At 40.7% G+C, this 19,272-nt stretch overlaps 1 protein-coding gene across 2 annotated transcripts in view; it reads right to left on the reverse strand.

Moving 5' to 3' along the window:
- The window catches only part of LOC134210897 (semaphorin-2A), a 367,095-nt gene that overhangs the window by 235,265 nt on the left and 112,558 nt on the right, over positions 1 to 19,272 (reverse strand). The window contains exon 2 of one of the 2 annotated variants that reach the window (XM_062687323.1): positions 3,430 to 4,455. The exons of the other annotated variant lie outside the window; for it this stretch is intronic. Within the exon in view, the coding sequence (XP_062543307.1) occupies positions 3,430 to 3,628 (199 nt within the window). The 5' untranslated portion in view covers positions 3,629 to 4,455. The remainder of the gene's footprint in view (positions 1 to 3,429; positions 4,456 to 19,272) is intronic. 2 annotated transcript variants of the gene reach the window in all.

Consider the following 19,272-nt stretch of genomic DNA (forward strand, 5'->3'; position numbering starts at 1 on the left):
GAAAAATCTTGAAAAACGAAAGCGATATTTTTTCCCTCTTTATTAAAGAGAATTTCAGCCCAAGGTTGTGTCATCTCTGAATATAAAATTGCAACGTGACGCCGAAGACGCCACCGCTATCGAGCAGAATTATGACATTGACCGCTGTCGACGATTTTCAGACCGGAGCACAGCCTTACCTTCAGGAATTTCTCTGGAAGTTCCTACAGAAACACCCCGCTCAAATAAGTAAATTAAAAACTCCTCTGTAGTCCAGAAATTTCGCTAGGAGTTACTGCAGAAATTCCATTGGAAATTTCTTCTGAAATTCTTCCTAGAGTTCCTTCAGAATTTGGCCCAAGAAACCCTCATAAATTTCTCAGCTTAGCTTTACCTTACTACACAAATCTATGGTTGCTATTAGCCAGAATCAGTGAAATTGCACAAAGAATCAACTAAAAGATTTACTAAGATTGCTCAAGCATTCTCAGTGTGCAAGTTTCAGTGACTCATATTTTCAAATGATCAATAACGACGCCGGCCACTTGTAGTCAGTTAGAAAGAGGAAGGAATATAGGTAGGTGTTTTTTTTATATATTCGAAGACCGTGTTTACCTCTGCGTCTCCACAAAAACCACAGGAAAAAATAGTTAGTCGGTAGGCAACGTTGGATCTGGATTCACTCAGATAAGCGATCCGACCATACCATTCTTTTTACACGATGATTTAAACTAACAATGATTCGGCCGCAAAAGCAGAGTCATCTAACTACCTGCACACTGAGCAGGAAGACGATCAAACAGGTATCAATTGATTTACTTCTCGACCGCACAAAGGACAACGATACCAAATCGCTCTATGAACCGAGCATGAATACTACTCACCATGTATGCCCGGTGGCATATGCAAGCTGTTGAGGATCGCGGTTCTAACGACCGAACTGACGCGTAGCACTATGTACTTACTTGCCCTATGATAGCTACTGCAAACTATGGAAGATCGCACTTGTCTCACACAAGCGCATGATCCACCGAATATCAACAAATATTTCTTCTTGAGCTCGCGATGAGTAACTCACGTACTGTGCTTACTTTCCCGGTGGCTACTGCAAAGCTCTCTCCAAGGAACCCTCATAAACAACAAGTTTATTCAAGAATTTCCTGAACCTCTTAAGAAATTCCTCTATAAATTTATGCGGCTGTTCTCCCAGAAATTTCTTCAGGAATTCTGTCTTGCTCCAAACTCTCCGGACAATTCCTCCAGAAACTCCTGATCGAAGGCCTCTAATATTTTTTCAGGTATCCCCTCAAAATTTCTCCTGAAAACCCTTTAGGATTTTGCTTCAAGATATCCTAAAGGAATTTCTTAGGAAATTCGTCCAGAAATGAGGGCAGAGGCTGTCGGTAGAGACAGAGTTGGCCAATGCTCTCGGAGTTTGCGTAAAAAATATCTGCTATGGTAGGCCATTTATTTCTGTGGCGTGGAAATAACACTTAAATCATTTGGGTTAAATGGCAACTGGGATAATCAATCAGGACACTTTTGGAGGGATTCAGCATCTTGCCATTATACAAAAGACCATGGAGCGGGATGTCTCACCATGTCCAGATGGTGTCCAAGAACCTAATCCCTTACAATACACCAGAACTCCGTCCAACTGGAAAATGTTTGGCCATCGTTAAGCGGAAACTCAAGACGCAAAAGACAGTTTTAGTTGTCAGCGAGCTGCAGATGCAAAGTGCCGTTCTGTAGTGAGGAAATGGACCAAGGAGGCCGCGCAAAACTCGATGGAAGAAGTCGAATGAAGGCCCGGCAATTCGCATTCGTTAAAAAGGAAGCATGGATAAATGTTGTATGAATTGAACTTGAACAAAAAGGCATTTCTATTGACTTGTGATTAACATTTTGCAATGCTGTCGGAAGCCTCATGTATAGTTACGAAATACCGCTAAAAAATTACATACTTTCTACAATCCACCGGGATTTTTCGAAACTCCAGAAAATGACTGTTGAACATTAGTTGAATTTCATGCGATAATAAAAATGCAACTACCATAATAAGTACCGATGAGTCATCGGCTCCCATCGCATATAAAATTCTGACGATGGGTAGCCAGCTAATGGGTTTCTAATGACTGCTTACGAGTTTTTAATTCCACTGCAAGTTTTATGAGCTGCAGAAGGCGAACTTTCATTTCGTTTATTCTTCGAAAACACATATGCTTCGCAGAGCTACAGCCCCAGAAGACAATGTATGAACCCTTTATCAATCGTTTCCGCTTCGTATCAGAGGATGTAGATCAGCGACTATTCCTCACAACACAAAAACAACTGCTCTATTAGGCATTGGCCCCATTCCACGAAGGCCATTCCTATTCTCCGATACTATCTTCCGGAAACACACAAGGCAGGTTGTTAGTTAGGATCCTGTTCGGCATTCAAACAGAGCAGCCGCACGTTCGCATTTCGAAATGCAAGTTCAACATCAGTTTGTGGCAGTAAGCAGCTTTCACATCCCACACTTGTACCAACCTTCGTCCTTTTTTCCAGCGGAACTTATTTCCCCGAATAGACTCAAACTGCCGGTTTGTGCCACCCTCCATTTGAAGGCATTATGGTTCCACGCTTGCCGATGATGGCTACCCAATCGTTCCTCGTTCTGTAAGTTTACAGAATGCGACACGTGCCAGCAACTGTCGATGAGTTGAAATTAATTTTAATGGAAATCAGCTGCCGACTGCTGCTGCTGCTGGATTCGGAACAACTGGAGCACATGACGCCCTCAAAATTCCCATTTTTCGATGTCAGCTCCGAGTGCAAAGATTCCGCCGCTGGTGTTGTGATTCGTCGTACGCAACATAAATACTGGAGTATTCGTCGGGAAGGTTTCGGTTGAAGAATTTGACGAACATTGTGAAATTGAATTGGCACGGGGAAATTGCTTTGAGCGTTCGGATTTTATCTGATTGATCTTGAACTGCGGAAAGTGCGTACTTATCGGAATGGAACACAAACTTTGCAATAAATGAACAGAATGGGAACTAGCAGCACGTGACTCTTTTGTGCTATTTTTGCCACCACGTTCACTAGCATTTTATTATGATTTCAAACTTTAGGGCCCTTATTTTGAAAGTATGAAAGTCTGCAGGAATCGTGTTTAGGCAGTAAGACCAAAATTATTATATTATTTGTCATGAAAACCATGGTTCGTGAATGGTTTTAGACGCTTCTTGTGGGGTTATTAAAATAATGCCTAAAGAAAATTAAAAGTTATACACAATTATATAATTTTTATACACCACATGGGATTGCATTGGTTGCTCTTGACTGTTTCCTTGAACTGTATCTGTATTTCATGAAAAACCTTATTTACATTGGTTTCAACTGTCATCATAATAAAATGTATTGCGAAAAATTCTAAATCATTCAATAAGTGTTCATCAAACTTACCCCTGTGGTGACGCAGATGGTGCTGTCCATTACTGTTCCCACCGCAGCACGGCTGTTCGTAGTAAAAGTTCCAGGTATTCTCATAGTCGCATCGCACTCCATCCAACAAAACCACCAGTAGGAACAAAACGGAAGCAGAACCCACTGCCACCGATCGGAGGGCCCATGCCAGCGGTTTCGCCGGCCCCGATATACTCATGCTGCTTCCTGACGAGGGAATTTCCCTGTTGCTGCTGCTGCCGTACTGCCCGGGCACCAGATTCCCCTTCAGCAATCGGCCGCCGGTCCCACTGCCCCACTTGGCCACCCTGGGACTCCGGTAGCGGGAGGAAAATAACTTGCAAATTTGTGCGAAAATATTCAATTTCCGATAGGAATTCCCCGAAGATTCATAAATTCACCGTTATTGCCGATTCGGGTTCATGCATGTGTAACTCGGTGGGGGAATCGAAACAAAAACAAAAAACAAACTTCCCGGCAAGGAATAATTTACATACTTTTCCGATGGTTGTTCATTCTCTTTTTTGTGCACTTCCACACTTCAACCGAACTCGTTTTTGCAAATTTAATATTTTGTGCTTTTTCCCTTTTGCGGCGAATCACATGGAGCCCGATATCCCCTTACGCACATATACAGTCTGAGGAAATTTATAATTGATATTCTCCAATCGATACACGTCGGAACGACGACTTTATTTTTAAACAACCAAACACACGCACTTTTTTGCAGCTCTTGCTCTGTATAAATAATTTGTTGGTGGAATAAATAAGTATGGAACACCCTTCGTTTCCTCCACTATGGTTGGTTTAATGTTGCCTAGAAGTGGCGCAACTATTTATTCATGCAAAAACTTCAACTCTTTTTCCTAATGTGACGGAGATGTGCTTCCATTTATTGAGATTTTTTTTAACGAATCCAAAACCGTGCAGAACGAAAAAAATAGGAATTGAGCGACGTAACTACTGTGGGTATTGGATTATCTGCAGATTTTTTTTCGTACGGTTTGTGACTGTGCTGCATGGAACCTGAAAAGATAATTAGTGTTATATTTGCAAATCATAACAATGGTACAGTTTACGTTCCTTTACGTTGATGATGATCGAAGTTAGCATTCACAGGAAATAAGATAGTCTTACATGATATATTTATTTTCTTATTTTGTATAATTTTGGTATAATTTTTCTATTTTTTTGGCGTAGTCACAAAGATTTTTTTTTATCTTTATTAGTGTGTTTTTTTTTAATTATAAACAAAGTTCAACACAGGCATAGATTATGTTGAATAAAATCTCTTTTCGAAAAAAGAGGACAGAAATCCTCAGCTGTAAAAAATCCTGATCTTTAAAATATTACAGGGATTGCAAGCGATCCCATGATTCGAGCTTTTGAGCAAAGATTTTGATGAAATAATGGGATATTTATCTGAGTTGTCTATCCGCTTACTAAACAAAGTACAACGTTCGTACAAGCAAAAACATTCCAAATGTCGCACGACCATCTACGACGTCAAAAGAAAGCAGTGGGACAGCTACCTTGACTCCATCAATTCAACCCAATCTGCCGCCGAAAGGGAAAGTCAGTGTGCTAAGTGGTAGGCATAGATCTTCCCCCATCCACATCGATTCAGAAGGCCGTACTATCTCCGACCTGCTGGTTGTATCCGTGCCTTTATCTGCCATTGACCTTCTGTTTATCAAAGTTCGTCGAGAGATTGGTCTGCCGTAGAATACGTGAAAAGCTTTAGGTTGACGGAAAATACGGTTTCCGCCAACACTGCTTTCGCCCTAGGTATGGGCCCAGTTCCGACTATGCTGGATTATGGGATGTACACCAAAGTGCCTTTGTCTAAGGGAAACACGTCGATCTAGCTTCTCTGGATATATAAAAGGCGTTCAACCGTAATTGGACCCCACTAGTGATGTTAAGCAGCTGGTGTACTGGGCTTTCACTGGTTACATTTTAGCTTTTGTTCACAAATTTTTCTCGCACTTGTTCTTCCTGGACGGTATCGGCAACTTCACCTCCAGAGCCTACCCAGAGGAAACAGGGGTCTGGCAGCAGACTGCTCTGGCGGTGACCTTGTTTCTGTTTACCAAGAATGGCCTCCCTTATGGATTGCCACAAAAAAACAATTCGGAGCGGAGCATTTCCGCCATAAACTGATCAGAACGACAGTTAAGCGAAGGCGATATTCAGATCGCAGTCCAATAAAAAAATAAAGACCGCATGGATCGCTACAAGAGCGACAATTTTCGTGTACCTGTTACACGGGAGTTGGTCAGGTGGTGTTAAACTTAGGGAAATGATATCAGCGTGTTAGTCGGATAGTTCGACGTCATAGCGCTGCAGGAAATCTGCTGGACAGGACAGAAAGTGTGGAATAGCGGGCATCGAGCGGCTACCATCTACCAAAGCTGTGGCACATCCAACGAGCTGGGAACCGGTTTCATAGTCCTGGGAAAGATGCGCCAACGCGTGATTGGGTGCAGGCAGCCAATCAACGCAAGGATATATAAGCTGAGGATAAAAGGCCGTTTCTTCAACTATATAGCATCCATAAACGTGCACTACCCACACGAAGGGAGACTTGACGATCAGAGAAAGAAGCCCGTTCTACCCTTAGTAGCACATATGTTCCACATAGGTTACTGTAACTCATGTGTGACTAAATTCAAACAATCAAGCAGCCGTAAAATCTATTTTTGCCTGACTTGTGCGTTGCTCGGGTGTACAGTTGGAGCAGATATACGATGGATGCCCACTATGGACGTCAAAATCGGGTCATCGGGACATGAACGCTCAGGTAGGAAGGGAGGAAATGGCAGACCGGTGAATGGACCGGATAGTCTGCATACTGTATCGAACGACAACGGCCAAAGATGCATAAACTTTGCAGCCTCCCGCGGAATGGTAGTCCGGAAGCACTTTTCTTTCCCCGCAAAAATATCCACACAAGGCCACATGGAAATCACCTAATCGTTTACGGAAAAACCAAATCGACCACGTTCTAATCAGACTGTAAATTCTTTCTTCGACATCACGAACGTACGCACTTACTGCAGTGCGAATATTGAATCCGACCACTACCGTTGCAGTATGTCTGCGCTCAAATCTCTCTCAGGACGATGTACAACACGCAAATCGGAGTCGTCCGCCGTGGCTAAACATTGCGGCTGGCTACAAGACGGTAGACTAGCCCAAGACTATGCGCAGCAGCTGGAAGAGGCAATTCCCAACGAAAAGAGCAGCTAGGCGCAGCATCTCTCTGAAGATGGCTGGAGAGATATTCGATCCGCCATTGAAGCACCGCAACCGCTGAACTAGGCACGGTGGCTCCAGATCAGAGAAACGACTGGTGATGACGGCGAATGTGAGCAGTTAGTTGAGGAGAAGAATTCAGCATGGGCGAGATTGCTGCAACACCGCACGAGGGCCAACGAGGCACGGAGATACAAAACGGGCGCGGAACAGACAAAACTCGATTTTCCAGGAGAAAAAGCACCAGCAGGGAAGATCGGAGACCGTGAAGTGACGGAGCAACTGTACTGGGCGCTAATAACGCACGAAAGTTCTGGTATGAGGTGAAGTTGAAACCGTTCTCGTAAGGGCAAATACGTGCCACAGCCCGATATGTTTAAGGACATAAACGGGAACCTTCTTACAAAACGAACGTGGAGGTGATCCAAAGGTGGCGGCAAAGCAATTCGCTGAAGAGCACCTGAATGGCGATATGACAGACAACGGTGGTGGTGCATGGTAATGAACTCCAGGGAGCACGCGCGCAGGTGACATGCGACTTCCGGCTCCGAATCTCCAGGAAAACCAAGAGGAGTTCGGGCCGGCTGAAAAACAACAAAGCCCCTAGACCAACTACCAGGAGAGCTGTTTAAACACGGTGATGAGATCTGGCTACAGGAGCGCTGCACTGGGTGATTACATTTCACAGGTTTGGGAGGATGTGGAGATTCTGCCGCAGGAGTGAAATGGAAGGTGTAGTGTGTCCCGATTCTACAAAAGCGGCGATAAGCCATATTGTAGGCAACTACTGCGCAATCACATTGCTGAACGCCGCCTACAAGAGATGCTCTCTCTCCCCAAATTTCATGCCGCCGACTGAACACCAATTGTAAGAGAGTTCGTGGGGCAGTACCAGGCGGGATTTATGGGTGAAACTGCTCTATCACAAGACTAGGTGTTCTCCGTCTGTCAGGGTATTGCAGAAATGCCGCGAATACAACGAATACAACACATCATCTATTTATAGACTTCCCCGAAGCTCGCATGATACGATACAATCGATCGGGACCAGCTATGACAGCTAATGCCACGTAATGAAACGGATTTCCGCGATAAACTGACACGGTTGATCCCGCAGGCGACGATGGATCGGGCAGTGATATGCGTAGTTCGAGTTTCAGGGCATTCTCGAGTCCCTTCGAAAACGCGCAGAGGGTTACGGCAAGGTAGATGGTATCTTTCGTGTCTGCTATTCAACATCGCTTTGGAAGGGGTAATACGAAGAGCAGGGATTAATACGAGTGGGTACAATTTTCAATAAGTCCGTCTGTTCAGCTATTTGGCTTCGCCGACGATACATAGGATATTATGGCAGCGTAGCTTTGAGAAGATAGGAGGAAGCCACATCAGACCTGAAGAGGGAAGTCAAGCTGGATCGGACTAGTCATCAACACGTCGAATACGCGAAGTACAATGCATAGGGAAGAGGTCTCAAGAGAAGATAACGTGAGTCACCCACCGCGAGTTGGCATCGGTGGTGACGAAATCGAGGTGGTAGAAGAATGTGTGTACTTGGGCTCATCATGGCGACTACCGAAAATGATACCAGCAGAGAAATTCGGAGACGGCAGAAAGTGGCTGGAAATGAAAAGTACATGCTTTGACTCCTGCATGACGCTTCGAATGAACAGAGTTCGCCGCCGTACCAAAAACGCTCATTAGACCGGGGTAGTCCTCAACGGACACGAGACCTGGACGATGCTCGGTGGAGGACCAACGCGCACCTCGGAGGTTTCTGCAAGGAAAGTGCTGCGTACCATCTATGGTGGGGTGCATGATGACGGACGGTACGCAGTGAGGCGAACAATGAACCACGGGTTGCATCAGCTGTTGGGAGAACTTAATCCCATCGTTCAGCTACAGTTCGCGAAAATCGGACGACTGCGGTGGGCTGGGCACGTAGCCAGAATGTCGGACAATCACCCGGTTAAAAATGGCTCTCTCGACAACGATCCGACGGGCACAAGAAGGCGAGGTGCGCAGCGGGCAAGGTGGATCGATCAGGGGTGGAAGATGACTTGCGGAACCTCCGTAGACTGGCGTGGTTGGCGACGTGTGTAGCCATGGACCGAGCTGAATGGAGAAGACTCTTATATACCGCACAGGCCACTTCGACTCCTTAGTCTGAATAAATGAAATGAATGAATCAGGGAGGGCTATGGGTCATATCTTACTCATATAGTGGCTCAACAAAAGGTTGTAGTACAACAGTGGGTTTTATTACTCGATCTTATAATTTAATCTTGAAAACCACTCCTAGAGCGTGGATAAAACTTGAAATGTTACTTGAGATGTTGGCCTTATGATGTTGCCATGAAATTTTCTGCACTTTTCAGCTCCGTATTGCCTTCTGCCAGAATTTCAGTAGCGGAATCATCCCGTGACCATACCGTAATATATCTATTTGCACAGCACAGTACTTTTCAGCAGCGTACTAGCCTTTTGATGTAGTTGATAACTGGGAAAATAGGTTGAAAATAATCATTTGGGTTTTGTTATATTTTTATATTTAATTCATATTTCTCCGTTTTGGTACGTATTGTTGTTGCTGGTTTAGGGTCCTTGTTTATTATCTTCTCCAAACACTCTAGCCATCTGGTCGTAATAATTGCAGATGATCATATCGCCATTTTAGTCTAGTTTCATGGTAAGCTCCCGTTGGTCGTGTTTCGGTGAAAATACCAAAACGATTTCCACCTGAGAAGTACTCCTTCAATGCGCATTTTTGTCCCTTGTCCGTCTCCAAACAACTTTTGAAAACTATAAGGCTGCTGCAGCATTGTTGTCCTTGTACGTTGTCTAGCATGGTTCGTACACGAGGTAATCCGCTGAGGGTCTTTGGTTACAATAGGTGGTGGTTTTCGATTTCCTTCGATACTCGCTCAATACCGGCAGCTTTGATGAAATGCCGCTAAGACCTGACTCCAACTGTAACTATTGCCTTGTAAGTGACTATGTTTTAGCTTGTTCAATTCTATACAGGCTGTACGAACCTTCGGTAGTCCGTAGACCTTACACGCTTCATGCGCAGAGGACATTTGCAACGCTAGTTTGACAAATTCATTCTCTTATCTATTGCTCTCCTTTCATCTATTTCAACCTTAGCAGATATAAGACTCAGCTCGCCGAAGTTATCCGTCGATCCAACATCAAGTAAAGCGATTGTTTTCATCGGCTTCCTTTTGTCGTAGATGATCACAGAAGCGAACTGCAAAAAGTACTTTCCCTATCGTATTCGAATGAATATACCAAATCCTTTTCTCGGGGCTGAGCTGCAATACTCATTTGTTCATATTAGTGGTCCCAGGATTTGGTATCGTCCCTGACGCAGCGAACGTAGTTGAAGATCCGTACGAGACTTGATCTTCGCTGCTTCGTTTCCTGAGCACTCTTCACATGATCCCCTAGTAGTACAGTTCAGATCGATTTGGTTGCAGCAATTTTAATGTGATTCTCGATTTTGGTCACATATGAGTCACAGTGACTGATATGTGATACAAATCCCTGAGCAAAGCTCGAAAGAGCAAATCGATAAATTCAATTTTAAGCTTGTAGTGGAATCGCCTTAATTTTGATAACTCAGGTTGATATCCTTTGGTCGTTTTAACGGTTAAAAGATCAAATTCTACAGCAGAAAAATCTTTACTGTGCTATCAAATCGAAAAATTATTCGCTATCGATGAGGTGCAAATTGAAACCAATTTTGATACGTTCCGATAATGTCAAAATAAGTGCCACAGTTTGATACGTCAGATCATCATACAATTTAAAAATCAACAGCAAATGAGATTAAAATATATAATCAGTCATGATGATTCATATTTGAAAAATGAATGCTCTCATTATGTTTTTAGACTTTGCTCGGGAAGTGTGCTACTCGGGTCTACTGTTCTTGCTAACTTGAATATAAACCAAATAAGGCTTGAGGAGGTTGTTGAAGGGTTGTTTCTATGGTTCCCTCTGGAAGAGGAAACTAATCAAGCAAATGCAACCAAATTCTGACATATTGTTTTGCGTTAAAGAAAAGAAATGTTTCGGTGGTGGTTCGAGACCCTCTTTTCTCTGGAATGGGTCCCCACACAAATGAAACATAAATTTCTGTACAACTCGAGAACTTATCAACCAAACGAAACCTAAATTTACATGCGGAGATTTTGAAATACAAGAAATAATTCTATGGTTGTTCAATACAAATAAAAAACAAATTTCTTCAAAACTCAAGCATACGGAATCAAATTTGACATGTTGAGATTCTTGAAGGGAAGAAATATTTCTATACCGACTCGAAACCCCGTTCTCTCTGGAAAGGGGGCTCCCATAATAAATTTGAAACTAAAATTTCTACATAATTCAATTCTAGCACGTGAAAGTGTTTAGCGAAATGAAATGTTTCTGTAGGTTCGGAGAAGTGGCTTCCATACTAATAAAACACAACTTTTCTAGCAAATGGAACCCAATTTGGCATGTGGAGAATCTTATAAATAGACCGTCCTCTAAATAAATTGCGTGAATCAAAAACATATTCAAAGAATTATTGAATTTTAGGGCAGAGACGCGTTTCGCTCGGTCCGGCTAGTATCGAATACAAAAGCCAAGCAAGGAGCAACAAGAGACAAGCGAAGAAAATACAGCAAGCCTTTGGTGTTCTACTGACATCTTTAAAAACACTTTCGCAAACTCCCGAATTCAGCCCACGCCTCAAATCACTCCACCCCTGAATTCCTTCCTTCAATACAACAAACCAACTGATTAACCGCAACATCTCGGCTGAAAAGTGGAAACCACGTTGTCTTATCTCTGGCAGCTTGCAAACCTCACCTTCCAACCAACAAAGTCTTGAGCTAATTCACTCTTCCTTACACAGCTAATTAAATTTCCTTCCGTTTGTGCTTCGGCAAGATACTTCTGAAATAGCTGGCTCAAGAACAAACAGACAAACAAACACACAGAGAACACCCCACTATTACCGTTTCCTCCGCTGGATGGCCTGACTATACACACATATATAGAGGCCCTGGCGCAGATTTGACTCGATCTCGGTCAGGCAGTTGTTTCACTCGGGAGGTCGCTTCAGCTACAACAACTCCGCTTTGGCAGCCTCCGTACCGACCGAAAAGACTATATAATTGAAGAAGCAACTTCAAGAAAAACTATGGAAAAAATAAACATCTTAATGAAAACTTAATTATGCTTCGGGGCAATTTTTTCTCTCGCTGCCTCGGCCAACCAGATAACAAAGACGGCGAAAAAATGCAGAGATGCTTATTCCCGGAATCCCATCTCCTAACTCCGATTCTACCGCCGCCGCACGATGACGTTCCCCTGCTGTCGATGGGATGATGGTCGAGTTATTGCAGGCGCTTTATAGCGGAAATAGTTGGTCGGTCGGTTCGCTGATGGAAAGTTCAAATGGGGTGGTCAACAAGCGAGCGTCCTCCGAAATGAATAAGAATGGATACGGCGTTTTTATTTTCCGGGGCGCATCACCATCGTATTTAGCGCGTCAATGTTTGAAACTTTGAGTTCTTGGCAACGTTATGTCGAGTTGCAGGTCGACCAGTAGTACTGGTCAAATTAGGCCGGTCATTGGATTCCGACTCTGACCGTAACTACATATAAGGGCCTTGGTAGTTATCTCGCATCGAGATCTGTAGTTTTGCTATGAAGGTCCTGCGCTTCATTATCTTCGTCCTGTCGTCGGCGAAGGTTAGCGAAAAATTCGGAAAACATGAAACAAAAGCAAATCTGAATTATGCTTTCGATGGTACCCTTCCTGAGATAAACAAAGCGAATCTCTTGTTGTGGTCGAATGTGGGCTGGAAAAGAAGTGGAGCCAAAGCTCTTTATCATGTTGCGACCAATTATTACGGGTCCTAACGATGATCTATCGGGCGGGAAAAGCGGATCGAACGCGGGCTTTGTCGCAAAGAATGCTTCTGCCGGCTGGGGCTTACGGTTCCGCTGCCGGATGGTGGTGTGGATCAACGCCGGATAAGATTTATAGCCAAAGGGTGCTATGGAATCATCGCAAGCGGCACAAAGTTGGGCTGTCTTTTTTGTGGTCATTATACGGATCGTTGTCGGCATTTAGTGTAAGGATTTGATTGAAGGTTCCGCTTTGCATGCGTAACCACTGGCAGCAGTCAGCAAGCCGGGCGCGGTCGTTCTTTGGTCGGTTGGCACAACATTGTCAGATTGTTGTGAATGAGTTTGAGCAACAAGATTTGTGTGGGCGTCAAACTCGAAGCTTCAGCATCTGATGGAACGATTCTTTTGGACTTTTGAATGCTTCGGTTCACGTTGCATGCATTTATTCAGAGAAAATAGCTCGCCGATTGCGTAACAATCGTTCCAAGTTATATTGGACGATGCAAAACGTTCAACACATGCTGGATCGCAAAGAAGTTATACTTCGTCTGAACCTGTGGTTTTCGATGCTTCATTCCAAACGCCTGGTCAGGACAGGTTGTGTGAGATACATGATCGGTTACTGCAAGTGCTCTTGGTTTTGGTACGGCGAATAAGATTATTGGAACTTTACAATAATGGGAACAACGTTCGAGGAAAGCATTTGTGCGTAAAGAATGGATTGTTAGGGAATTTCCATGGAGAGACAATGTTGTTTCAATGAGGGTCAAATCGAAAATATTTACTTTTCCTGTTATTGTTCTGATGAGTTGAACCATGTAAAAAATCGAAAATAAAACCTGATTTTTTAGATACCATCGCGATGCATCGGTAGAATCTGTATGTTTGCCAAATAACATTTTACCAAATTTTCTTACACCTTGGAAATATCGTGCCTTTATCGATTATTTTTTCAGGTATTACGTATAGGCACGTATAGGAAATAATAAGTAAATAGAACTTGTTTTTTTATGAAACACTTAGTAGACCTGAACGAACTTCGTTTCGCTTTTGCAAAATTTATTCTCTGCTTAGTTTATTCTCTGCTGTAGTTCTCGAGATATTCAGAAATTTCTGTTTCATTTGTATGGGAGCCCCCTCTCCAAAGAAAGTGAATACGGAGAATTGACTGATATCCCATCGTTATTAGCTGGTTATGGAACACCCTCTTGCAAATGGCAGCTGTTGTGTAATTGGCAGTATATTGCCGTGTGTGTACTTGATGAAAAAGTGTGGTTCTTAAGAGCAGAGTAGAACGGATATGTTTGCAGGCGTATTGCTACAGTTTTGCCATGGGAAAACTGTCAAAACGCACGCAAACGTATCGCATTCTGCTCCGCTCTGAAGCCCTGTGCGCCGCCAACAACGCCGACGGCTGTTCAAGCAGTGTCGGCGGCGCGCCATACGCTCGTGGTTGGCTCCACGCCGCCGAATTTCGTATTTTAGGCTGATGATTGACCAACACAAAAATCTACAGTATGGAAAAGTGCGTTTTGCAAAATTCTAAGCCGAGCCAAGGCAACCTGTCAGCGAATGTTGGATTCGGATTCTCAGTCTGGCAGCTTTTTTTAAACTTCTACTCTCTGGATATGGAGCATCATTGTAAAAAGCCTCGTGATATACGAATGCAAAAATGATAATTTGGCTTCAGGAGCTGGAACACGATGGGGCATGTAACCCACCAAATTGAACATTTCCTTCAGTCCTCCTTGTACCTAAATTGCCAGAATTGTTCTGAAAAAAAAAACTGATTTCGATTTAGGGGGAATGGCGGCTTTGGCAAGTTTAATAGAATTGTCAAGGGGGTTTTCTATAACTAATTATGCTCAAATATGGTCTAAATATTCTTTTGCATATATCAAGAATATTCCTGGCCAAATTTCATAAAATTTGATCAACAAAAACATCCCTGACAATAATAGAACAAAAACTGCCAAAGCCGTCATTTCCCCTATATTGAAAAATAATTCCCGAAGAAATTTCTTGGTTTTCCTGAAATAATTTCCAAAAGAAGTCTTAGAGGAAGTCCTGAAGGAATACATGAAGAAAATTCTTAGAGGAATTTCTGGATCTATCTCCGTAGTAATTTCTGGAGTATTTTCTGAAAGAATCCCTGGAGAAAATTCCGAAAGAATTCTTGGAAGAATGTTCAAAGAAATTTTTTAACAAATTTGCTCTGCATACGGCTCCACTCAATAGTACAGTCGAATTAAGCTTTTAATGCACTGCTATATGAAGGGCAAAAAACGGAGGTAGCGGACCCGTAAGCAGACACTTACGCGAAGCCCGCGGGATAGAGAGATTATCCTTTCAACAGTGTAATCCTGCATACTAATAAATAGATTCGCAATCCTTCTTGAGCTTTCCGAGGGATGGATTCTTTCAGGAATGCCACGTCAAATCCATTACAACTGTGCGGTAGTGCACCCATCTACATGGGTAGAAATTTTAAAAAATATCCAGAAAAGAATTTGTGAAAAAGTTCATGATGAAATTGTCAGAATTAATCGTAGAAGAATTTTTGAAGAAATTTCCAGAAGAATTCTTAAAGAGGTGCTAAGGCCCTAAGAAGTTCCGAAACAATTCCTGAGGAAAATTTCAAAGAAAAACCTGGTTTCATTTGTGGAGGTTTTTTGAAGGATTTCCGGGAGAAATTCCCGATCGAATTCCTGGCGGAATTTTTGAAGGTATACTAGAATGAGTTTCTTGATGAATTAATTCCTGAATATATTTCCTAGGGAATTATTTAAGGTATTAACGAAAAAAATCTGTAGAAATTTTCGAAGGAACTCCTGCAGTAAATTCCCAAGGAATTCTTAGGAATATCCGAATATCCGCAATCTAGTCTAGCGTCAAAACTTAATTGGTTTTACTTCGGTTCGGATTTTCGGAGAAATTCTTGGGATTTTAGGAATTTTGATTTATATTCAATAGCTATTTGTTTGGAAAGTCCATTAAAAATTCCTTCGTAAGTTCCTTTCAGAATTCCTTCGGATATTTATTCAGAAATTCATTTAAAAATTCTGTTCGAAGACCTTTAGAAAAGCCACCAAGAATTAATTTGGACATTCATCCAGGGATTCCTTCAGAAAACCCTTCAGAAAGGACTAAAATAAATACTCCCCCTAAACAATCAGAAAATTCCCATAAAAAAATAGAAAAATGCAAATAAAGAAATCAGGGTATGAGCAATGAATAAATATAAAATTTCCACAAATAAAACAAAATTTTCATAAACAATTAAAAATTTTCCACAAAATAAAAATAAATAAGCATTTTTAAAAGCAAAAATTGCAATTATAAAAGAAGAATTTTCCATAAAAAAATAAAATGTTCCACAAAAAATACAAAATTTCCATAAATAAATCAATATTAGCAATAAAAAGTTACAAAATTGTCCACGAAATAAAAATATTTTTCCATAAAAAATAAAATTTTCCACAAAATGATCAATAAAAAGCAATAAAAAAATAAGAAAATTTCCATAAAGAAATATAAAAAAGCAATCAAACTGTGCTTTTTTTCCATAGATGACCCCTTCTTTAGAAGCGTTTAAAGTTCATGTAAAATTTCATCAGCTTTATTGCTTTCTTGTATTTTTTATGGCAATTTTCTTTTTTTTATTGCTCTTCATTGATTATTTTGCGGAATTTTTTTAATTTTTCATGGAAAAAAAATATTTATTTTGTGGAAAATGTTGTAATTATTTATTGCTAATATTGATTTATTTATGGAAATTTTGTATTTTTTTCCGTGTAACATTTTGATTTCTCTCTGGAAAATTCTTCTTTTATAATTGCTATTTTTGCTTTTAAAAAGTGCTTATTTATTTTTGTTTTGTGGAAAGTTCTTAATAGTTTATGGAAATTTTATTTTATTTGTGGAAAATTTTATAATTATTTATTGCTCATACCCTGATTTCTTTATTGGCAATTTCCCAATTGTTCATGGAAAATTTTTAATTTTAAATGGAAATTTTATTTAGCTGCCCCAGAAAGGCCTTTATTTGTTTAGAAACTCCTTTGGAACTTTCTCCAGGAAGTCCTTAGGAAATTCCTTCTATACAAAATTTAATGCAGGAAAAATTCCGGAACGATTTCTTATTTGACAAAATTTTTAATGGAATTTTCGAAGGAATTTCCAAAGGTATTTGAGTGTTAATCTAATTTTCATTCCTAAAATTTCTAAAAAAAAAAATCCAAAATCGAATTCCCTAGGTTTTTTTCCTAAAGAAATTTCCGAATGTATTCCGTCTGTACAGTGTCTGTAGGCATTCCTATAGAAATTCTGGAAAGATTTTCCATGGGTATTTTCTAAGGAATTCTTCAAGAAATTTTCAAAAGAATTCCTAAAAAAAGTTTTTGAGTTCCCAAGTCCCAATGGCTCCGTAAAGGAATTTCCGAAGAATTTTCAGAACGAATCTCCGAAGAAATACCATAATAAATTTCTAAGGGAATTTTTAGAGGAAATGCTGAAGGAATCTAAATTAATTCCTAAAATTCCTATTTAGAATTTTCCGAGGTATATGTTGAGGAATTTCCAAACGAATTTCTGGATGTATATCCAAATTACTTTCTAATGAACTAATGTGCTGTGATGCGGCAATGTCCTAGTGGAGGATGAAATGTAAACTTTTGCTGTGGAGATACAAGCTATAGCTATTAGGATGTTCGTTCACCTTATCAGTCTAACTGTAGCTAGCAATTTGAAAAAAAAACCTAAAATTCATAAAAAGCATCATATGCCTTGCAGCGTAATTTTTTTCTTTTCTCAAAGTTCTTCACGCCGATTCACACCGCCGCCGGCGAAACACCGCCTTACAAATACTTCGGCACACAAGTGTGTAGTGGGTTTAAGGCTCACCGGCAGTTGAATCTTTTTTAGCAATATCTCATAAAAAAACCTTAAATGGCAAACTTAACTATGTGTATCAAAATCAAACATCTTTCCCAATTATTATTAATATTTTTGGGCAAAAAATCCAATTTATATCGGTCCGAAATGATAGATCATACTAATACTTCGATCTCCCTTAGAAAAAAAACATGAAAATGTTCTAAATCAAATTTTGTTTTGGTACATATTTTCCCAACGCATTTTTTCTTAAAATTTCGTCAATTTAAACTTTTCCCAGTGAATTTTATTTTTAATTTCTCACTCTGATGCTGAGCGGCGTTCTTGAAAAGCGCTTTATTTCTTTATTTGGAGCAGGTAAAAGCCCATCTGAGTAGAACTGCTCTTAGGGTCTTTCTCAAATGGGCGCAAAAACCTCCTCATCTTTTTAATATCAACAACCTAAGTAAGTGAGATGTCTTCTTTGGTCGATTATTGAAATATCAAATTTGAGAAGCGGAAGGGACAGAGAACAGACGTTGAAGCTGCTATGTTGTGACTCGCTATGTTGTGATAACTTTTCACTGTTCATTTTGAAATAACTTTGTAATGTCGCCGTTTATCCCATGCAGAATCAGCGCTAGCGTCATCAAAAAACGCCGTTGTGCGCTAGCGCCGTTCTGCATCCAAGAGGATACACGCGCCATCGTGTTGTCAAAATGAGATTATGAGTGTTGCAATGTCGTCGCGTCGTCGATGTCGTTGGGATTCGGTTTGTTTGTTTACACATGTTTTGCAAGAAATTTTGTTCGAGTCTCCATGTCTGTTCTCTGTGATTCTAACTTTATCCAAAATTTTACTACAGAAAGTTCAAATTATGTCCTGATCCTGACATTCTTTCAAATCGAAACACATTCTTCTTCATTGAAAAAATAAAATAAAACAACTTCTGAAAACGTAGAAAAATCGTTGCATTTGTAAAAGAATATTATGGAAATGCATTGAAATTTCAATAAAAATTGTCCAAATTTTCCAAATTTTGCAAATACTGCAAAGTGCAGGCCCGTTCTGGCATATCTGGTTTGCAGAACAAGAAACCGCTGGTTTCAACGAGCTACGCAAACGTAAATACTAAGGGCCGATGTCCACGTAGCGGTTTTTTACGCTGTGTGTAGTGTGCACGCCGCGTTCACGCAAGGTTCCCAGTATCAAATGGAGTAATGCACGTAAACGAATCTATGACAAAGATCAAAAGACAAAAGGTCGAGAGGACAAAAGGTCGAAAGACAAAAGGTCGAAATGACAATAGGTCGAAAGGTTAAAAGGTCGAAAAGAAAAAACGTCGAAAGGTACAGAAGGTCGAAAGGACAAAAGGTTTAAAGGGACAAAAGGTCTAAAGGGACAAAAGGTCAAAAGGGACAAAAGGTCGAAAAGAACAAAATGTTTAAAAGGGACAAAAGGTCGATAAAAAACAAGTTGGGTGTATTCTATAGGAATTTGTCAAATGCATTTATTTTCAAGCAGAAATAACACACTCATCTCATCAATCAAAGCTGAAGAATGAGCAATTTTCAAAGAAGGAGTAATTACTATAAACCAATATTATGAATATCTAGATAGTTCTGTTAGAGATAAAAAAGATAGCTAATTTAAGAAATGAATAGAACTTGTATTGCACGAGACAGAATTGTCCTATACAGTTGGCAAAAAAAATTGCTTTTTTATTTTCCACTATTTTTAACAATAACACATAAAATCATTGAATGAGTGGAAATAATAGATGAAGATCTAGCTTTTCTAAATGTC

Source organism: Armigeres subalbatus, chromosome 2 (genome assembly GCF_024139115.2).
Source record: "Armigeres subalbatus isolate Guangzhou_Male chromosome 2, GZ_Asu_2, whole genome shotgun sequence".
NCBI lineage: Eukaryota > Metazoa > Arthropoda > Insecta > Diptera > Culicidae > Armigeres > Armigeres subalbatus.